The sequence below is a fragment of the Coturnix japonica genome, chromosome 23 (genome assembly GCF_054131305.1).
Source record: "Coturnix japonica strain WE chromosome 23, WE-NBRP24, whole genome shotgun sequence".
Lineage (NCBI taxonomy): Eukaryota > Metazoa > Chordata > Aves > Galliformes > Phasianidae > Coturnix > Coturnix japonica.
Window position 1 is genome coordinate 7,851,156 of NC_140685.1, and position 20,837 is coordinate 7,871,992.

A 20,837-nucleotide genomic window follows, 5' to 3' on the forward strand; every position below is an offset into this window, starting at 1 on the left:
AGCCTTCAGTCTGATCCTGTAAACTTAACACATGAAATAAACACAACAGCACCCACAGTATGAGGAACAAGTGTCTATGGGTGATTTACCATTCACTTACCAGCAGTACAGAAATACAGCAGCAACTCAGATTAAATGGTTTCTGCATCTGAATCCTGTGCTCTTTAGATCACTTTACATACATCACAGATGGGAACAAGTTAGATTTTATCACATGACAGCTAGAATTTCAGTACAGACCCTTTATTAAGTGATCATTAACAGCTTGTTATCTCCACTAATCTCTTCTGTTTTCACTTTGGAAGCAGTAGTAGGAAGAACAATTTATGTCACAAATGGCAGCAATAATCACACACGGATAAATTGGCCATCTTTGGCCTCACATCCCAAATTAACTCCTGCTCTTAGCATTTGTAATCACCCCATTTAACATATTAATATTCTGAATATCTTCATCTCCTGCCTTTCAATATATACATTTTGGGGGGGAGGGCTGGGGGGAGGAGGGTGGGTGAGTTTGTTTATACACAGCTGTCCAAAAGCATTACCTATTACTATGCAAAACAGATGGCAAGTCACAGCCCCACACTATCCACTTCACATGCATCACTGCATGCAGGAATGACAGACACAAGTCTCCTATTTACACACAGCAAAACCAGAAAACACCACCTAGTTACATGACAGCACTGCACTGAAGTGCCATTACAAGCACTGGGTTGCAAAGTTCACCATGCGGAAGCTGTGCAGTGAGCAAGTGACTGGTACAAGGTGATGCTCGCCCTCCCATGCACCTGTATGATGCCAACACATGTACCTGCAGGAATCACATCATCCCTCTCACATGGTACCAGGTCAGAGAACCAGGCAAAGCACAGGCTGCTGCTTTACCAGCACCCAGCTCAATTCTTCTGCACAGCACCTAAGGCCTTATTTACTGCATGCAACTCAAACCTGGTCTCAGAACTGCATTTCAGTGTTTTCATAAGCTTTTTGGTAATGCCTGACAAAGCACTTCGCAAGTATTAAGAAAAGCCTTCTCATTTTAATTCATAAACATTAATACCCAGTCTCTATGACTCTCATATTCAGCCTAAGATATAAAAAAGTGACTTTCCCACCTTGTGCTCTACCATATTCCATAGAGCCCGTCATACAACCAGAGTAAAACTCAGCATCTGTGGAATGACTTCAGTGTAACTGCAGCATTCAGCACTTCTTTACATCACAACACGACATCACTCATCAGAAGAACAGAAAATAAAGCAAAGATATGGCTCAAGTGTGAATTGCTTCACCCGCCCAATTCCAACTTACTAAAAACTGCCCAATTTATGCACATAATGAAATGTATTAGTGTTATAAGAGAAATTATACGTACCCATGAATTAGCTCTTCCATTTCCTTCTAACACCCAGTATTTCCTGACCTCAATCTCCTTGTTCATCCATGCTCATCTTCACATTCATTGTACACATCCTGTGAATACCTACACTTTGGACCCTGTGTTTAAACCAAGTCACTGCCTCTTCTGTGCTGGGTGAAGACAGAGCATATAGGAAAGCAGAACTGACTTTTGGGAGCGCAGATGGGGAATTCTGTGCTCTCATTTTTGTCCAAAACTACACCAGGGAATGACTGGGGGAATGAAAAAGCCCCAGCCTTCAAATAGTACGGAAATCCCCTTCAGCTCAGGCTGAAATAAATTCACAGCAGAGATGATCTTTTAGATTTGCGCTAATAACCAATGTAACCGATGCAGATTTTCACAGGGTTGATAAACATAACCTTGGCCAGAACAGCACGCTATGCCACCTCTTCTTATCTTCCTGCAAAGCTGAGCTCCAGCACCTTCCTTTTTTTTCTTTCCATTGTTCTTTTTACTGTGAACAGAAGAATATATTTTCTAGAACTTGTTTAGAAAGACTCAACCATGTCAGCAGAACCCTTCACTCCCTCTACAGCACCTGAAAAGATGCCCTGAGATAGACACCTACCATGGGAAATTTCAGCCCAAAATAATTACAATTTGGCAAGTAACTGTAATAGTGAGCAGCAGGTAACATCATAACAGGCGGTGCTTCTGCCCCGCCTAAAGTTCTTTTGGCTCCTTCTTAGAAAATCCTCACGTAAGCAGGCTTTCATAATAACTGGGCAACAGCAGCAGCCTGTATTCCGTATTGGTTTTTTTCCCATATATGTTCTTGCTGCTTTTTCAGAGCAGAGTTTCTCACACTTATGCAAGATGAGGGCATTTTAATTGAAATATTGTCTCATGGTTACCGTTTTATCCCCATAACAACATCACCAATTACTTACTATTTAAAAATGCTTTATAAAGGTAATTCAATCTTGGCTTCTCTTAATGACATTTACCCAAGGAAAACAAAGGCTAAAATCACTACAGCGTGGTGCAGGACCAACCTACAGGTCTCCAGCTCCTACAGTGATGCAGCAGAAGATGGAATCCATATTCTACAGCTGTTTAAAATGTCCTATCGGCAGCGCTTACAGCTTACATAGCAGAACTTCTCTTCTCAAACACTTGAGTAACACGACCAGGCCTCGTTCCCAAGTATCTGCACATTTCACAAGATAATGGTTAGTAATGATTTTGACCAAGAAAAAGTGAATCCCGCTGATCTCAAGGATTCATCAGTCACGCAGTTACCAATATTCTTCTCCGCTGAGTCATACGACTGCCAAAAGCCCTTCCTGAGCTACGCCTGTGCTATGACATGCAGGTACATCTGCGTACGTATGACTAAACACGTCACTTCACTTCCAAAATGCCAAGCACTTACACAATGATGTGACCAGTGAATGCAGAGGGATGTCAGACAAGGTTCCCAAGCACCATTTCCACACATAACGATATACATGAATGTAATGCAGAAGCTTAAAGGCAACAACATATGGCACAGCAGCTCCCCACCAGGCTCACTCAAGTTCCGCTCACAGCACGGCCCACAGAGAGCAACAGCCCACTGGCCAACCTCACCGACTTCCTTGAGCTCAGGGACAGAATCAGACTTAGCAGTTCCTCACTTGGCCTCGTGTTCAAATCATCTTCTGCTAACAAACTTATATTTGGATTTCACTATTAAAAGTATTTTTAAAACCAGGAAATTCTTTCCCGCAGCAAACCCTTTCCTTTTGGAAAGCCCCATACAAACTCTCCCATTTTTCCTCTACCAGCAAAGCAGCTCCAAAGCCCAGTGGCTCAATCCAGGTTTCCTCTGCTCTAAAATGATTCTGTCGTGATGCTGAGTCTCTTCTCAAGTGTCAAGCTTCAAGTTTCACACAAGATGTTTCTCAACCATTACACATCCTGATAATGCAGAGCACCACAACCATACGTGTAAGGGATCTACCTGAAAATCACAGCTCAAGTCACCAGTTGCTACAGGTATATACTGCAGAGTTGAATTAAAAAGCCCAAAATTTATTTTGTTCGAGAAGCAAAGCATGAACTGCTCTGAATTGCTCTTTCAATTCATTCAAGAAGGAAAAGAATGCAAAACTCTTCAAGCTGAATATCAGCTAACAGTGCACAGTTCATAAACCGAATGCAGAAATTTGCCTGAAGGCTGTGACACAAAACAGAAAACTCCTCTTTCAATACACTTAAATTCTTCATTGTCGCATCATAATGAACTTACATTTATTATCATAGTGAGTAACATTGACCAAATTTTTTGTTACACATTCACAGTGCTTCACACAGAAGGGTCCCACTGTACCAGACTCCATAGCACAGTGCCACCCACAGATACCCCAAACACCTTTCCCCAAGCTATTACCTATCATGTAACCGTGGTATTTCTGGGCACTGTTTTGAAAGTTCAAAGCAGTAACAAACCTCCACCATTACAAATCATTATCTTTATTATAAATAATCTTTGAAATTCATCTCATCGTGGCTCTGTTTCAAATAATAAGGCATAATATAGCTAACCTCAGATTGAGGAATATTCTTCTGGCTCCATATTTTAATGATATTACCCTTCTGCATCCAGATAATGCTTTTACAACTTCCTTATTTCCTCCCCTAAAATGCAGGAACGCAATACCACAAACAAGTTCTATTTCCAGAACTCTCCTGAGATCAGGATATGGACTCCCAAACTCCTCCTCACACAGCAAACCCTGAGGGCAGCCCCATAACTCAGTTCCCAAACAACACAAGTTGCACAATGGCGTTCTCCCGACCCCTCGGCGTTCTCCCTACTCATCCCTTTTGAAATGAACATTAGAGATTCAGTCACATATTTTTAAACCCCACTCAAAAAACAGACATCAGCAGCAATGAGTAACGATCCTACTGTGGTTAACGGAATCATTCTGACAAAGCTTTGGGAGAAGAAAAGCAGTGCCCAGCCTAGGCAAACAAATACAAACCAGGGTACAGCCAAGTAATATCCATGAGTTCCAAAGTCAAAACAACTGCCTTGCACCGTTCCACACGTGCGACTGCCTCGAGATATGGCCCAAGTACAGTTACCTCAAAGCTACTAGCCTAAACAACTATAATCCAAAACAATTTCAGCAAAATACCTGCAGTGCTCAGCTACAACACTGTGCTAGCAGAGACTCAGAGGCACGTTATGAAAACATTCTCCTTAACAACCTCCCTGTGCAGACGAGAGGAGTCCAACACGTTCTGGCTGCTGGGATGGCAGGGATCAGCTGCGAGCAGGATCCAGGAATCCCAACCAGCTGCAGGGAATTCAGATGGCAAAAGATCACCCTTCAGGAACACAAACACACTGTCCATCCTCCCCCCAGAATTATCTCAGAATAAAATGAAATTATCATTAAAATATCAGTTATCTTAAGATAATGTAGAGAAGATACATAGGAAGCACTGTTTAACATGTTGCCAAAACCACTATGCTTTTCATTTGTAGCACTCTCTATTTATTATGTCCACAAAGATTTGCTACTTTCTTGGTTTGCTAAACCACTAAATATTTTCCAGCAAATTAAACACTTGTGCTGCTTTGCTAACAACAGAGATTCAAGAACAGCTCTCGCTGTTAAGTATTTCCCTTTGCTGTGGGGTCTGGAGGGCTCTGAAAAATATCTTCCTAAGCATATTTAAGCGGTGTAATTTTTAGTGTTTTGATGAATACACTATTTTTGCAGTATATAATTACGAAGGAAAAAAAAACCAACATGCAATTCACGGACTGAAGGACTGCTTCTAAACAACACTAACTACCCCAGGAGCAGCTCAGAACAACGCATGCACTGCTCGCATTTTGACCTTTACTTCCTGCCCCTCCAACATTCAAAATTTCTCATGTGACATAATTGTACTCTTGTTTTTCTTTCATTTCTGCCCTGAGATCAGTAGTCTTCCTGTGACAGAACAGATCAGAAAACCTATTTCCCCAGAGCACATACAATCCAAAGACTGAAAAACATCCACTTCAGCCAATGCCATTCTTCACACGAGTGGTACTTCCTGAGACTAACAGAAACAAATCACACAGCAGTTTGCAGTCACCACCTCCAAAATATCTTTCCACATAAAATAACTTACAGAAACTCTTCCCCCAACTCTGCAGCACTTCATATCTGCTGTTTCTTGGCAATGCTGTAGAGTACAAGGCAGAGTCTTTGCACACCTGACAAGGACTCTGTGATGCTCAGATCAAGACCGTTTCGGTCTCATTCACAACTCAGGTGGGGCAACAGAAACCACTTGTTTCAGTGTAGTAAAATTTCACTTACAAAGGAATAAGATTGAAACCTATGGTTTCTTACCTGGCTTTTTGGAGGACCCTGAGAAAAGACTGGGGAAATAACCAGTGCATTCCTATTAGATCGATAACAAAAAAATTGACATATATATTGTAGGGAAATATTTGAATATTATATTACCTCTACTTTAGGCATCCTTTAACCAATGTTAATGTGCAATGGAAATGCAACACCAACTACAAAATTGCACGCCTGAGTAATTAGAATCTGCCTGCTTCCATTCCTAAGGACTTCTTTTCCTACAATAACATTCCCTTTCCTCAGACATGAGAGATCACCTCTTGTTGAAACCTCACGTTATAAACATTTGTGTGAAAAGATGAGATCTCCACAAGCAGGACTGGTTTTGAATACGGAACCTGAGTTACGTACCAGTACTACCACAATAAAACCACCAGAAGCCCTGTTTCTGTATAGCAGTCTAACATCATAGACTCCTAAGTTCACCATAAACAGTTGAGTCATCCACTGCCATCCCTAAATACTGGTCAAAACCTCACTGCACATCAATGCTGCATCAACTTTTGAAGAAGTGGTCTCTTTTTCAATGTTGTCTCTCTTTATTTGCTTGCTGGTGGGCTGGGGGAAAAAAAAGACAACAGCAGTACTCTACAAGCATATGAACTATTATATCTTTCAATATGTTATTGATATATATATAAATACAAGTGCTGGCTATTGCCAAAGGCCATGGAAAAAAATAGCAAGACAAATAAGAAAAGGAAGGCCTTGTTCGTTCTGGTAATTTGATCCATAATACATCCACTTAAGTGGAGAAAAGCATACATTCCACGCAGTGATACAGGGGTCTTGCTTTAGGACTACTGTGAAAGAAGGGAAGATGGGGAATGCCAAGTTTCGTCCTCCCATCGTGGGCCATCAGCAACCTTGGGCACAGAGGAACACTGGGGATCTGCTTCTGGGAACGAGACCTCAATCTCCTCCCCCAGATACAATGCTAAGAAAACATTATGGCCAGGATTCACATTCCTGTGAGAATTCTTGGCCTACTGATCACCAAGGCAGAGGGAATGCTGGCTGCCCAACCACCTACCCCTACGCTAGGTTAGAACAACACCATCCTTCCTTCTTGTTCTCCTGCGGCTTTCCCAAGTTATTTAGGCTGCACGCTGGAGACAGGAGTTATATTATTACAAAACACTTCTCTAATTGAGATTTCACTCCTGCTACCAGACCTATCTGGGTACCACTGACCTCAAGAGGGAATACCAGGGAGGTGAAAGCTTCAAGGGCTTTCAACTAATCATCTGAATTGCTCCAGCAACTGCTTCTGCCATTACTAAAATGAGAATCCCTAGAATTAAGGGCAGTAGCAAACAAAGTGCTACTAAACAGCAGTAAAAAATAAGTCAGAAAGAATATCCGGCTATACTTCCAAGCGGATTCTAGTAACGAATATAATTGCATACATTGGAGGAAATATTTCATCGGACTAATAAATCAACAATCAGAAAAGATCAGTAATAATTCTGCCCAGCTTTTATATACCCTCCCTCCTCTACAGCCATCACAACTCTTTACAAGATTCATGACTTCTATTTTAAATTCCTTTAAAAAAAAATCATAAACAAGTGAAGGGATTTTCATCACACAGCCCAAATCCCTTGAGGGCCAGGCCTGTACCCCATCCACTTGGAAACATTTGCTCTTCACTCTCCCTTGAAATGGGAATTTCTGAGTGTTACCTGAAATGTTATCTGCAAACCACAGCCCTTAACCTACAACCAGCTCCACAAATACAGATCCTAAAGCCCAGGAGCAACTTCACTGAAATCAATGAGATCCCACAACCTGGCAGATCAAGTAACAGAACTGGGTGAAAACACAGCTCAACATGCAGCTTCCACATCTCCCTTTAGTTTCAAGTCAGCTGGGAGAGACAAAACCACTCAAAAATAAGAAAAAATAAGAACATACCACTTTGCTATTATAATCTCTTGAGTCCTAGAGCTATCGCTTGGAATGCATCTCCCTCTTCCTCAGGAAAACGTATCTGAACTCACTGAAAAAGTCACAGTGGTCATATGAATAAAGGATGAGAAATACATACTCTATGTTTGAGGGTTTTTTTAAGTCCAGAATCCGCACAGGTGAGAAGCGATAACAGAACTTGGATTTCTGTGTGTTTCTGTTGCTTGTTTTAAGTAATTTGTGCTTTCATAACATACCACAAATACAACTCAATTTTATCAGTAATAACGCACAAAACATTCTTTCACTTACCAATAAAGAAGTGCTCTGCTAATTAAAGTTCAACAAAGAAAGCTGAACTCAGCTTCCAGCGCTCATAATTTGTCTGCTGTGGAAGCTCAGCCTACCCAGGCCTGATTCATTCATGGGCAAACCCTTCCGTCTGCATCCGGAAGAGGAGGACGGTGCTGGTGGTCACTGCCACGCTCTGCCCTCACCCAGCTGTAAGTACAGAGCCAGCTCCTCACCCAGTTCCCCCAAAAGCAAACAGGCTTTGCCATTTAAAACACAGACTCACCGATATTTAAATAACAGTTTAAGAAATCTCATCTTAAAACCTCTGTTCTACCAGTGTGTCTTGGGGAAAAACAAAACAAAATCATTTACAAGCAAAGTATCTCATGTAATTTAGTTTTATGTTTTTATTTTACAAAGGAATTTGGATCTCCTAAAAGTAATATATTAAAAAGAGGAATAACTCATCCTTTCCTTTGTTTCCATTTTAATATTGAACAGAAAGACCAACACCTATAAGGCCCCAGTTGAAGCCACTTCAACAAGACTGGCCATCTCTCAACAAGGAGATGTATTCTTATGCCATTTCTGGTACTGCAACTGATTTATTTTATGTTTTAAACGGATAATTCAATATGTGATTTTAAAACTCCAGCTGAAGCTCAGTGTGACTGGGCTAAAAACATTAAACCTCATTACCTTGTGAACTCCTTTGGACAGTAAGTGAAAAACAACCTTGCAACCATTTCCCTGCATTTCTGAATCTCCATCGATGATGCATTTAATCACATCACTACAATCAAACAACAGCTCCACCAACAGTGCACTGAATCCAAACAAACCCAATCATTTGGATATTAATACCAGGACACGACCCATTCAATTCCTCAAGAGGGGTAAAGCTGTGAGCAGCTCTACTCGGGAAATCTGCTTCAAAAAATAAAGGGGGGAAAAAAGAAAAACAAAACAAAAGGGGGCCGTAGGGCAACCTGCGGTATAAACTTTCCCGTCCGCAGTTTCACAACAGTGGCTTTGTACAGGAGGCGATCTCGGGATCTCCGCGGCCCTCCCAGCTCAGCGCCCTCACAAAGCCTGCCTGCAAAAAATAACAAAAATCCCCCTCCCGTGCCAAGCCTGCCTCGCTCGGAGGGCTCGTTTTAAAGCAGCCGTTAAATCCTCACCGCTTCTTTTTCCACCCCTCCGCAGTCCCTGCTATCTAAGCCATTTTCCCCCACTTATTTATTTCGGCATTTCCTGGCTGCCGCTGCCCGTCCCCTCCCACCCCGCCCGGCACAACCCGAAGCCGCCCCTCGCCTCCCCGCATCGCCCTCCCCCACCGAGCACCCCCAGAGCGGGGACAGCCGGCCTTGTGCGAGCACCCCCCCTCCCCACCCCAGCTCCCCGGGCTGCCCCCACGTTGCCTCCTCCTCACCGAGCTCCAGGCCGCACCCGTCCGCCCGCCCCCAGCTCTGGGCCCTCGGCAGAGCATGGCAGCCCCCGGGGCTCCGGCCGAGCCCGCCCGCAAACAGCCCCCGAGCGGCCGCCGCCGCAGGGCCCTCCGCAGACACTGGGCCCGCTCCAGCCGGCACCGCTCAGCCCCCGGCCCGCCCCGCACGCTCCTCCCGGCCCTTCGACCGTCCGAGGGGCACCGGGAACACCCCGAGTCTCTCATACGGGCCCCCCCGGCCCGGCCCCGCCGCCCTCGGGCCTCACTGGGGGCGAATGGGGAAGTCCTGACTTACCTGTCATTACTTTCTACGCCATCTTGGATCCACTTGTCAACGTCCCCACAAAGCATTGTGGGAAAACCCTCCCCCGCCCTCCTCACGGCCCGGCGGGCAGCGGGGGAAGGAGGAGGGCGAAGGGCGGCCGGGTTGGGAACGGCCGGGACGGGGTGAGGAGGGACGGGATGGGAGCGGGGCTGACCGCCACACCGGGGGGACATGGGGGGAGGCGGCGGGTGTGCGAGCTGCGGCCGAGGCTCTGCCCTCCCCTCTGACCGCTGTGTGAGGGGGCACGGCCGGGCGGCAGGCGCTTTTTTTCTCTCTTTATTTTTTCGAGGTTATTTTTGCTTTGATTTGTGTGTTGGTTTTTTTTTGGCTGGGGTTGGGGGTGTTGTTTTTGCCCCCCTCTCGTTAACTGGGAGTCGTGTCCCTGCCTCCACACACTCGCAGCAGCTGCCAAGGCCGACAGGTCCCTCAGGTACCCGCCCGGCGGAGCCCCCCGAGCCGAGCAGGTTGGGCCTTCCCTTCTTTATCCCTTCCCTTCTCCATCCCTTCCCTTCTCCATCCCTTCCCTTCTCCATCCCTTCCCTTCTCCATCCCTTCCCTTCTTTATCCCTTCCTTTCTCTATCCTTTGCTTATTTACAGCTGTCTCTCTTAAAACGCCTATAAAACTGGATCCCTGCATTAAGGCTGCGGTGAGATGATGGAACACCTCCGTGCTTTTGAGAAACTCCATCTCGTTCTGCTGAAGGACTGCAGGTAACGCGTTGCTGGCTGGGCAAGAATCCCAAAAACTGCTTTGCAAAACACGTTTGGCCATCGGTGCTTCATGCCAAGGCTGTTTTGCAGCGTTATTTTCTGGCCCCGCACAGCACAGAACCACTCCTGAGCTGGAAAGGAAGAGTGGCTGCTTCAGCACCTTCCTTGCGTTTATCAGCAGGGTTCCAGTTGTTTCGTTGTTTGTGTTTTTTATTGAAACTTTTAAACTTTAATTAAAATAATTGCGAGATTTAGATCATGTGAGTATTGGATTTTCCTAAATACATTTGTATTTAAATCTATGCTTAACGCCTCCTAACTCTTTGAAGAGTAACCACCAGCCGAGTCTCTGATGCACTGCTGCTGCAAGAAGGTACTTGTGCCCAGGAATACTTTCAATATTCATCAGTATTATGTTTATAAGGAGAGGTCCTTGCAAAAATGGGAATACAAAAGGAAATACATTTTAAGAAGAAATCCTTTGCATTTGCAGCTCCAGACTCAGATCAATGTGCTTTCAAGTTGGCTTTACAGGTCTGATGGGGACCATTCCAGTGTCCTCTGGAACTGGATTTGGATTTTTCCCCTGTGCTCTGCAGAGGCCAGGCAGTAATGAAGACAGCAGTTATGGTCAAGCAGATAAAGGTGAAAACACGTTTAGGACCTAAATAACATTGTTTAGACTGCTGCAATGCAATTAGGCCTTTTGTTTTAGAGGATGGTTGTGTCCAGTTCTACTGAGCTTTTATATTGTGCATGAATTCTCCTGTAGAGATATGCAAAGAGTATTTCATTATTTTTTTAATCAGAAATAGAATGACTTATGTCTGTATGTAAAAAAATGTATATTTCCTCTGGGATAAGGTAAATAGTTTCTGGCTTTATTTTTCACATAAGCTGCCTTAACTTTTGAATCCCTTTCTTCTGAAAGGATTTCTTTATACTCTACTAGGAAAAATTTGTGTAGCTAGTGAGCTATAAGGGAAGGATTTGTTCAGCAACTTATGCTCTTTTTACTGCTTTGTCTTAAATTAAACTTCTTAGCCCTGTATGAAGCAGGTTTTACTCCATTTTGTCAACTAGTGGATTGTATTGCAGAAGCCCTGAGTGGATAGAGGCTGAGCTAAGGAGCCAGGTCTTCACTGAGCATGGGGAAGGCAGGAACAGATGTTACATGCTGGCTACTCACTCACTCACATTTCCAGAACTGCCCAGACTCCTCAGGTTCCTGGAATCCCCGTGTGCTGTGTTCACCAAGGGGATTTCATGATGATAACATCACAGTACTAGACTTTTGTTGAGGAACGTGAGGTTTTTTTTGTACTGGATGCATCATCTCTTCCTGCTGCCCAGGGAGATGAGCAACAGTGGGTTATATTGAGTCTGTGAGCAGAAGAAAAGCAACAGTAGCAGTTGGAAATGTCAGAAATGCCACAGTCACAATAGGGAGGCATAAGAGGGACTAAAACAATGAACCTCTGCTGAGCATCGTGAGACTTGACAGGATTCAGATGCTCAGATGTGCAACAAGTGATAGTTGTAGAGACTAATTATAATGCTGAGATTTATAATTTAACAAACTCCGCCAATATCGTGCTCAGCTATATTTTTAATTATATTTTTTACACATTTTATGATCTCAAAATCTTTTCAGATCTGAAAATGGCAGCTTCTTGCTGAAAATTCAGATGGCTCAACCTCCTGGGGAACGTAACTGCAAGGAAGCCCTGAACACAAGGTACTAACACGTTCAGTCTCCCTACCCTTAAATCAAGATTCTGCAAATCATGACTACTCACACGGCTTCTCCTGATCCTGTGAAGTTAGGAGACATGCCAAGTACCTTGGAGAATCTAGGCTCTTTGCCAAAAAGAATGAGTTTGAAAACCTGAGGCCACTTAGGGCTACTAGGCGCCCTGCCACGAAGCTGAGATCTGAGCAGTTCTGAAAGGTGTGGCACAAATTCTGGAAGAGTTGGAGCCCTCACTTCCTTCAGGGCTAATGGAAAGCTGGTAGCCAAAAAGCCCTGGAGCCCTGGCTCTCCCATGAGTTGCACACTTAGTTTAGTTTCTACATTTTCAAAACAAAACTAATTATTATGAGCTTACAGTGCTGCTGCTTTTTTTTCCCTCTTTCTTCTCAGACCTTGGCTTTCACAAGACGTTCAGAAAACAGATTTCCATTCCATGATAAAGTTCATTCTGTTTTCTCAGAAATGGCTTTTCTCAAATTCCAATAGAGAAAACCTAATTTTCAATCAGCTTCACTTGTGATGTATTCTAAAGCTAGTCAGGAAACCCCATTATAATTAACATGGGCAATTAGTAAACACAATTACATACAGCATTGAATTGCCTCACAGACCCTGCAGCCTAACATGCCAGTAGATCCCTTTCGCCTCTGGAAAACGAAACAGATGTTTCTCAATAGAAGCTTCAGCCTGATTGCAATAATGGATGTTCCAAGGCTTAGCACACAAGATCTTTGTTATTTTTTTGAACTCTCTCAGAAGCAGCAGTCATGGGAAACGAACAGAAGTTAAGTGGTTTACCCTCTGCCACAAACAAGTCAGTGGTAGACCTGAGGTTAGATAGCAATGGTAATTCTTCATCTTATTAAACAACAAAGTAAACTTTCTAGGCTGATCAGTTGGCTGAGGAGTAGCAAGATCTGATTTTGCAGCATGAAAATTCCCCTGGAATTCCTCCAGTGTCCTCCAACATACAAATGATCTCAACTTTAATCTTACTCTGTAATTATCCACGGCTAATATTTCATCAACACAGACTCCTTAAACACATGTAATTTCTAAAGTAAGGATATTCCAACTAATTCTTGGCTCATTTTTAATTTGAACCACAAAAGGAGAGTGAGTAGCAAACAGCACTAAGGAGATGTTGAAAGTCCACAGCAGATTGATCTGAACTTTGTAGTTTCTCTGTGTACTTGTTTGATCTTGACAGTATGGGGATTAAACATCTCCAGTGCATTTCTTAAGAAGCAGGCATGCCTTGCTGTAGACCTTTGACATAACTCCATGCTATTAGCATATAACCTCAGTGCATGCTATTGTAAAGCCCTAAGTTTTTAACTTTATTTACCACGTGTCCTCTCAATCACAGCCTCAAAAATATTCCTGTAACAATACAATCATGAATTATCCAGAAAAAGCAAAAATGGAAGAAAAAAATCACAAGACTACCATTATACAGGCAATACAGTTTTATTATGTTCTTTCACCAATTGTAGCAAAAATGTTTAACAACTGAATGAATAATCAAGGGAACTCAACTGTCAACAGGAATTTCAGAATTATGTTCTAAATTTTAGACCAGGAAGCCCTGACAGGGAGGAAAAAAAAAACAAAACCATATACACACTGTAATAATAGTCTCTATTATGAAGATTTAATGCCTTCTTTAAAAGCACTGAGATTATTGAGGCACCTTACTGTAGGTTATGTATCATCTCCTCTTTGGCAATGAGATGTGTGGTTTTGTTAACTAGGGCCATTAGTGAGTTCAGCTTGTGAGACCAGTCATTCAGTATATTGTTTGGATCCTTAGGCCTCTGGAAATTGATAATTCCTGCCAGCCTGTCTACTTTAGCAAAGATGGTCTTGTTAACTACTAGGTTAGACAGGAACTCCTCCGATTCCTGAAAAGACAAACAGCACTAAGTCAAGGAAACAGCATTTTTATCTTCAAAGCATCAGAAGTCCAGCTAAACAGCATTAAAGCTAACAGAAACCCAGAGTTTATAGCACTGTATTTAGAAACAGCATAATGCTTTCATATTACTCATTGGCACAGCAAGCAGCTAGCACCATCTATTCAAAATTTTGGGCGGGTTTCTTTCTCATTTCACCTACATTATCTTCCGTGCCATTCAGTGTTTAACATACTACACCAACAGACTTCTACACAGATATCAGACTGCACTTTCTGACAAGCAAGACACAGGAAAATCCCTGTGAATTAAGGATGATAAACCCTGTATCTTCAGTCAGATTTCTTCACTCATTGACAAGAGCTTTTTCTCAGTGAAATACACGATAAGGAGCTTCAGCATTGAAATATGACCTCGAGCACAAACCCATTTTTAGTAACAACTCTTGCCTTATGGGCACATGAATTGTAACAGCCAGATCTGTCTGGATAGAAAAAAAATAAAAGCAAAAAAAACAACTTTCCTGATTTCCATAATGGCATGAAAAAACATTCAGGTCCTGGCACTGAACGGTGGAAACAAAGTAGCAAATAAACAGATTAATATACTATTACTCCCAACAGGCTTTTCCACTACTTCCCATCTAAAGAGCCCAATGTTCAGTTAATGCTTCCTATCACTATAGCACATTTTGTTGTTCCTGCTAAGAGCTGAGAAGCACTGGTAGTGCAGTAGAATGAGATGAGAAGAATACTGCACTGAGATATACATCAACAAGCAGCAATAGATATAGATCCATGAACACTAATAAACACACACATATAAATCCTGAGAATTCTATTGACCAAGCAGTGCATTTCTACAATGCTGCATTGTCTGTAAAACAATGATGGTCAACAGCACTGTTTTCAGAGCTTTATAAGAAAAAAGATTTAAAAAATCAAATTAAAAGAATGTTACTCTGCTGAGTACTTCTATTCTTGCCACAAGCAAACACACACACAAACATTTCTATTCCCTTGATGAAAGGAGAATAAGCAAAGCAACACTTACATCAATGGACAGATCCAGGAGCTGTGCCATTCTCTTCATTGTAATTCTGGTATAATATTTAGCCATTATTCTAATATTCTGGAATAAAAGTGTTCAGAGTAGAGGGTTATGTGCAAAAAATAATTGAGGCAGGCTGCAAAAATATAAAAGTCAATGTTAAAAGCAGATTAGAACCTATAGTGCTCTAATGGCAGTCCAGCATAAATCATGTAAATGAGTTGTGGACAGTTATTGTGCTTGTGAAACGTGTAATTCATAGTCTCTGTGTGACAAATTATTAAGTAACAATTAATTATTAATTTCAGGCAAACCAAAACAAGCTTTTACTCTACTGGTATGTGAATGCTAAACCTTAAAATCTGAGCACAATATGCTCTTTTATTTTTGGCCAAATGTATATCTATACTATGCACATATGAATAAATGAACAACTGGAAAACAGAACATAATGAAAAATGCAACTTATCTGCTGCTTTCCTACATGAAAAAATACCTCTGTAACAGAAGTATGGCAAACAAAAAGCATTTTTAGTTCAGACAAAGCGTACATGGCTAATTGGAAAAGGACGAGCCATGCTTACATGTTCCACAACTCTGTTCTTTAAATCTTTCCATCTCTTTTCACCTTCCTCTGTACAGCCAAAAACATCTGTTGCAGGACTGTCAAGGGATCCTTCTCTCAATTCCTTCCCATATTCTTCAACTAGGGCAGTCCATCGCATCAACTCCATGGTGGTAAATAATTTTAGGAGGTCTCTGCAAATCATTTACTAAGGGTGATTAACAATTCTTTCTCAATAAGACATATTTCATACTTAAGTAAATCAGATTAATCATTTAAAAATGTTTTCATTACCATTAATACTCATTGGTCTTCATAAGTGTTACCTCTAATACTTCACACTACAGGGACCATTAAAGTCCAACTGTTTCTAATGATGTGTTTTCTCTTATAAGCAGAAATGTTTATTTCAACTTGTAACACACAATCATGAAAGTTTTGCAGTATTTTTCATACAATAGACGCTGAAACGTTTGCAGCAGACTCAGCATAAACACATTTCACCTCTACAGCTACTGTAAGAGAGATGCTCTGACCTGAGAATTGCTTATTAGAAAGAGCACTTACTTATACTTCGGGATTTCTTCTAGCTTTTTGTCACTACTAATTCTGTGCACCAGATCAGATTGTTCATTGTCATAAGGTGAAAGAATAACATAAAGAACAACGCTCTTCAGTGCCTGGAATAAGAAAGAACGTTTACTTTTTTTTTCCATAATTAAATAGAGGCATTGAAAACTACTTTGCAGAGCTTAGAATTTAACATGTAAAATGGTGATGCCAAACATATTAAGAAGTTATGGTGAAATTGATGTTATCTTGCAGAAATGCACCTCCCTTCATAGCAATACATTTAAATTAATACAGGTTAACAAAAATTCCAAAATTTCAAAGTTGTTTTTTTTTCATTTCAATGTGTAACAATCCCATTTCATACACAGCCCTATAAGAAATTGCAGAGCTGTTTCTAATTTCTGCAATTCCACAAAACCAAAAAGTTATTCTCAAGAATTGTTGTTGTTTTTACCTGCTGCCACTTTTCACTCTCAGCTTGAATACATGGAGTATCATAAATGGCTCTGTAGTGCTTACAAATGGAGAGGTAGGAGCCTTCGTGTTGATCCAGCTGGATCATTAGGTTGTAGTATTTCAATTTTAGTTTCTGAAACAGTAGAATTACCACAGTTCTATTAGTTATGTAAACGAAATCCAAATCCACCCCAGAAAACAGACAATTTGAATATACGTGAACCTGAATGACATGATTAAAATAAGGAGGAAAAAAAAAATCCTCAAATGACTTACTTCTGTGTTTTCTTCTTGAAAAAATTTTGTATTGATTTTTTTGCTGATAATTTGAGTCCGAATGTAGTCTTTTACAGCTAGACAGAGCCTCATCTGCTCAAGGATAAATTCTACGCGTTCTTTCTTTTCCATTGAACCATAAGTTTCCACCTAAGATGGAAATGCAACTGAGTCAGATCATGTAAAACAGAAGCGTACTATGATTCACAAACAAAAAACAAACCAACCCAGCTGTTCCAGAGAAAGTGAGCATGGTGATAAGGTTATTTAATTTAGAATTACAGCCCTTACTGACATGAGAAAATAAACCAATCACTGACGTGTAACTCACTGTACTACTGAGCAAAGCAAACTGAAATTTGTTTTCCAAAAGGGAAATATTCCATGAAATTTAACCACAGAGCAAACAAAAGCACTTAAAACTGAATTACAATCTCACTCACAACAGTTAATCTCTTTCCAGGCATTTTCTGCAGATGTCCATGATTAAGTTTCAGAACAATAATCTACGAGCAGTCAGTATTAATTGTACTAGTGATTTAATTGCGATTACACAGCATGTTACCTGCAATTCTTGCAGAATAGAAGCAGCCTCTTTCACTTCACCGTTCTGTTCCTTTATTGTTGCGAGTGTCTTTGTCAGGCGAGCACGTTCGATTTCCACATATATCTGAAATCAGAAGGAGCAATTTATATATTGGAATTCTCTAAAAAAGAACATAACTATAATACCACAGCCCTATAAGACATCTATTTCATGTTTTTATGCAACTAATTAATTCCACACGCATCTATAGACTGTGTTGATGCTATCCACAAAAATACACTGATAAAATATAATGGGTAGATGGCAAAATTGAAATATCTGGACCAAATTAATCCAAGAAATGCCTGAATTCCTTTACCATTCCCAACACAAACATGAAAGAATCTGAACAGCAAATGAAGCATTAGATCCTTTCTTTTTTGGGGGGATAAGCAAAAGGAACAATATGTAAATAATGGACTCGTGATGTTTTTGACTAACACAGCTGTACATACCACCCTGCTAAATGCAGGAGAAAATAGTCAGAAATGGGCAGTTTAAATTAATTTGAATATAACATTCAGAAGCTTTGCTTTTAAAGAAGGTGAGCATTTTTATTCTACCTTTTAGATATTCAGTCTTAAAACAAAAATCTTACTTTTCCTTCTGTGACTGTTCGCAACGTGTCAATTAAGCGCAGTTTCACCGGTAAGTCTGTGATTTCTTCAACGTAAGTGCAGCACTGCTGGACCATTTTAGCAACTGCCTGGTACGATAACAGAATAGAAGCATCATTGTAGGCTTCTCAAATGCATTCAGATACTAAAGAATATTAAACTGAAGAGACTCAATACGCATGCAAGGTAAATCTAATCACAGATCTTCTCTTAAGCGCGCACAGCACTTTTTCCTCTTTAGGATGCGATTTTTCAGGAAGGGAAGGAAAAGGAGGAACTAGGACTGATCCTTACCATCTCTGCATATTCACAGATAAGCACTAACAGGCTGGCATCCATCAGGGACAAGCACAGATTATTGGGGAATAATACAAATTCAAATACTTTTTGTTCCAAAGGATTAAACTCACCTGTTTTAATTGACTTCTTCTCTTTGACAGAAGAATAATATTTTCATTCAGAGCATCCCAGTCTTTAGCTTCATAACACATCTTCACTATAGCCACTAAGATACGTGATGTGGAAACCATGTCAGAAGCCTGTAACAAACAAGCAGTTTATTAGTGATGGGAAAAACAACCTGCAGATCTGTATCACTTGCATTGCTATGATATAAAGAGGAAAAGAAATCTACTATATCTAGTCTTGCTGATAAGAATGACAAAAGACTGATGCCACAATTCCCTTTAATACAGTGGAAAGGGGTGGGGAGTGTGTAGACCAACACAGCATTAAATGATGCACACCATACGTACCGTTCGTGTTTGTTTTTCCAAGGAGAGAAGGTTCTCAATTACTTCTTGCAATCTCCCCTCCTGGAGCAATAGGAAAAGAAACATCACAAGTAAAAAAATACAATTCGGTTTAAAAACTTTTAGAGGACTTTCACCGTGACTTTCACCCACATTTATCACATCTTAATAACAGTATATTGTAGAAAACAAACCATATGCTAAGGATGGAATTCCAACAGTAATTCAACAGATGTGCTCCTATTGCCACTGAATTTACACATGTGGGAAAGAAGCGTAGCCACGATGCTCACAATGACACAGAGCTGCAACAATGGGATAAAACATCTGTTGTCGTAGTAGCCTGAAGGGAACAGGGCACACGGCCTTCCTATCTGAAAGGTACTGCCTTTAAAAGCTCACATCACACCATACAGCCCTGTATGCCTCTCACCGGACTTGTTGACTACACAAAGCATTGCTAGTGCGTAGGAACCAGATGCCGTCCTGCTGGAACAGGACAGCACATCCACTCCCACTGTTCCAGGGTTTGACAACCTCCACACTACAAAACAAAGTCCATAGAGAAGCCCCAGCTGCACCGTACCCACACTCCAAGGCTGCCTGTGGCGGTGCACAACCGTTACTCAGCAGAGGCCCCAGCACTTTCCATCTACTCATGACCACGGGCTCCCTTCGTTTTTGGGGCACAGAGCCTGATGGGGGACAACAGCCCGGAGGCGCCCAATGTGTTGTGTTCCTGCGAGGAACCTCATTGCAGCCTTTCAATACCTGAAGGGAACTTACTCCCAGGAGAAGAGTAAACTCTTGGAAAGGGCTGACAATAGCAGGACACGGGGAAATGGTTTTAAGTTAAAAGAGGGAAGATTTAGGTTGGATGTTAGGGGGAAGTTCTTCACTAGGAGAGTGGTGAGGCCCTGGAACAGGCTGCCCAGGGAGGTTGTGGATGCCCCGTCCTTGGAGGTGTTCAAGACCAGGTTGGACGGGGCCCTGGGCAACCTGATCTAGTAAAGGTGTATGTTTGGTGGCCCTGCCAGGCAGGGGGTTGGAACTACACGATCCTTGAGGTCCCTTCCAACCCGGGTCATTCTGTGATCTGTGATGAACATCCACCTCCGTCCCGTTCCTCACATCGGAGCCGCCCGCTCGGCCACGCTCAGGCCGCAGCCCGGCCTCCCTCAGCCCCGAGCAGCCCGGGCCTAGTCCGCACCGTGCCATGACTCAGCCCATCCGCACCGCCCGCCTTTCCCCCCCCCAGCCTCACCTGCGCCATCCTCTCGCACTCTGGCAGCCGTTGATCCACCGTAGCGCTATAATCCACCTCCATTTTCACGATGCGCCCATCGGCCCGTTCCGCGCCGCCCTCCGCCATGGCCCCGGCTCCGCTCCGCGTCCCCCCAGCGAACACACAGCGGAAGCAGCGCTGCGCGCAGGCGCAATGGGGACAGCCCGGCGGAAGGGCCCCGCACTGCAGCGCGCAGGCGCTGCCGGGACACCTCGGGGCGGGGCGGGAAGGGACGGGCCGCCTCAGGGGGCGGTCGGTGCGGGGCTGAGGGGGCGGCTCATAGAGCGGCCCATAGAGCGGGGTTTGTCGGGTGTTGTGTCGGTTCGCAGCCCACACAGAAGCTCCTCAGCGCTCCGTGTGCCCGCTGAGCCGCTGTGTTGCTCACATCTCACATCTCACATCTCACGTCCGTTGTGTGAGGCCGCGCCCTGTGTGATGGCTGAGTCAATAGCACGGCGGCTTGACGCCATTTCTCCACATTCTGAGGCAAATATAAATCTGAGGCACCTCCTGTGCCAGCCCCGAGCCC

At 42.6% G+C, this 20,837-nt stretch overlaps 2 protein-coding genes and 1 long non-coding RNA gene across 20 annotated transcripts in view; 1 reads left to right on the forward strand and 2 right to left on the reverse strand.

Moving 5' to 3' along the window:
• The window catches only part of HELZ (helicase with zinc finger), a 67,697-nt gene extending 57,911 nt beyond the window's left edge, over positions 1-9,786 (reverse strand). For 8 of the 9 annotated variants that reach the window (XM_085523025.1, XM_015879520.2, XM_085523026.1 and 5 more), the window contains exon 1: positions 9,738-9,786. In XM_085523025.1, the coding sequence (XP_085379151.1) occupies positions 9,738-9,744 (7 nt within the window). In that variant the 5' untranslated portion in view covers positions 9,745-9,786. Of the gene's footprint in view, positions 1-8,984; positions 9,092-9,737 lie in introns of all 9 variants that reach the window. The other variant, XM_085523022.1, reaches the window with a different exon arrangement.
• A 12-nt stretch (positions 9,787-9,798) lies between these two features.
• On the forward strand, positions 9,799-14,753 carry LOC107321995 (uncharacterized). 9 transcript variants are annotated; one of them, XR_014936838.1, is made up of 6 exons: positions 9,799-9,889; positions 10,170-10,231; positions 10,366-10,479; positions 10,973-11,124; positions 12,134-12,217; positions 14,395-14,753. It is a non-coding gene; the product is annotated as an uncharacterized LOC107321995 (long non-coding RNA). The 9 variants fall into 9 exon arrangements; XR_014936842.1 differs by lacking the exon at positions 10,170-10,231 and having other exon boundaries at positions 11,002-11,124; XR_001558742.3 differs by lacking the exon at positions 9,799-9,889 and having other exon boundaries at positions 10,094-10,231.
• PSMD12 (proteasome 26S subunit, non-ATPase 12) lies at positions 13,687-20,445 on the reverse strand. Of its 2 annotated transcripts, none has more exons than XR_001558741.3 (11): positions 20,288-20,445; positions 19,027-19,086; positions 18,682-18,810; positions 18,253-18,360; positions 17,634-17,738; positions 17,069-17,218; positions 16,791-16,925; positions 16,331-16,443; positions 15,783-15,957; positions 15,202-15,334; positions 13,687-14,136 (listed from the first exon to the last, which is right to left on the reverse strand). XR_001558741.3 is itself a non-coding variant. In XM_015879523.3 (11 exons), exons 1-11 carry the CDS (start codon positions 20,393-20,395, stop codon positions 13,927-13,929), a joined length of 1,371 nt encoding a protein of 456 aa, XP_015735009.1. In that variant the 5' UTR covers positions 20,396-20,445; the 3' UTR covers positions 13,687-13,926. The 2 variants fall into 2 exon arrangements, 1 of the variants encoding a protein (XP_015735009.1); XM_015879523.3 differs by having other exon boundaries at positions 15,202-15,279.
• Positions 20,446-20,837: the final 392 nt, after the last annotated feature.

Coding starts and splice junctions, on each gene's coding strand:
- PSMD12 (XM_015879523.3), bottom strand. CDS start 20,395: ATGGCGGAGGGCGGCGCGGAACGGGCCGATGGGCGCATCGTGAAAATG. Junction 18,811..19,026: donor TGGAAAAACAAACACGAACG/GTACGTATGGTG, acceptor TGTTTGTTACAG/GCTTCTGACATGGTTTCCAC. Junction 15,958..16,330: donor GAAGAAATCCCGAAGTATAA/GTAAGTGCTCTT, acceptor AATGATTTGCAG/AGACCTCCTAAAATTATTTA.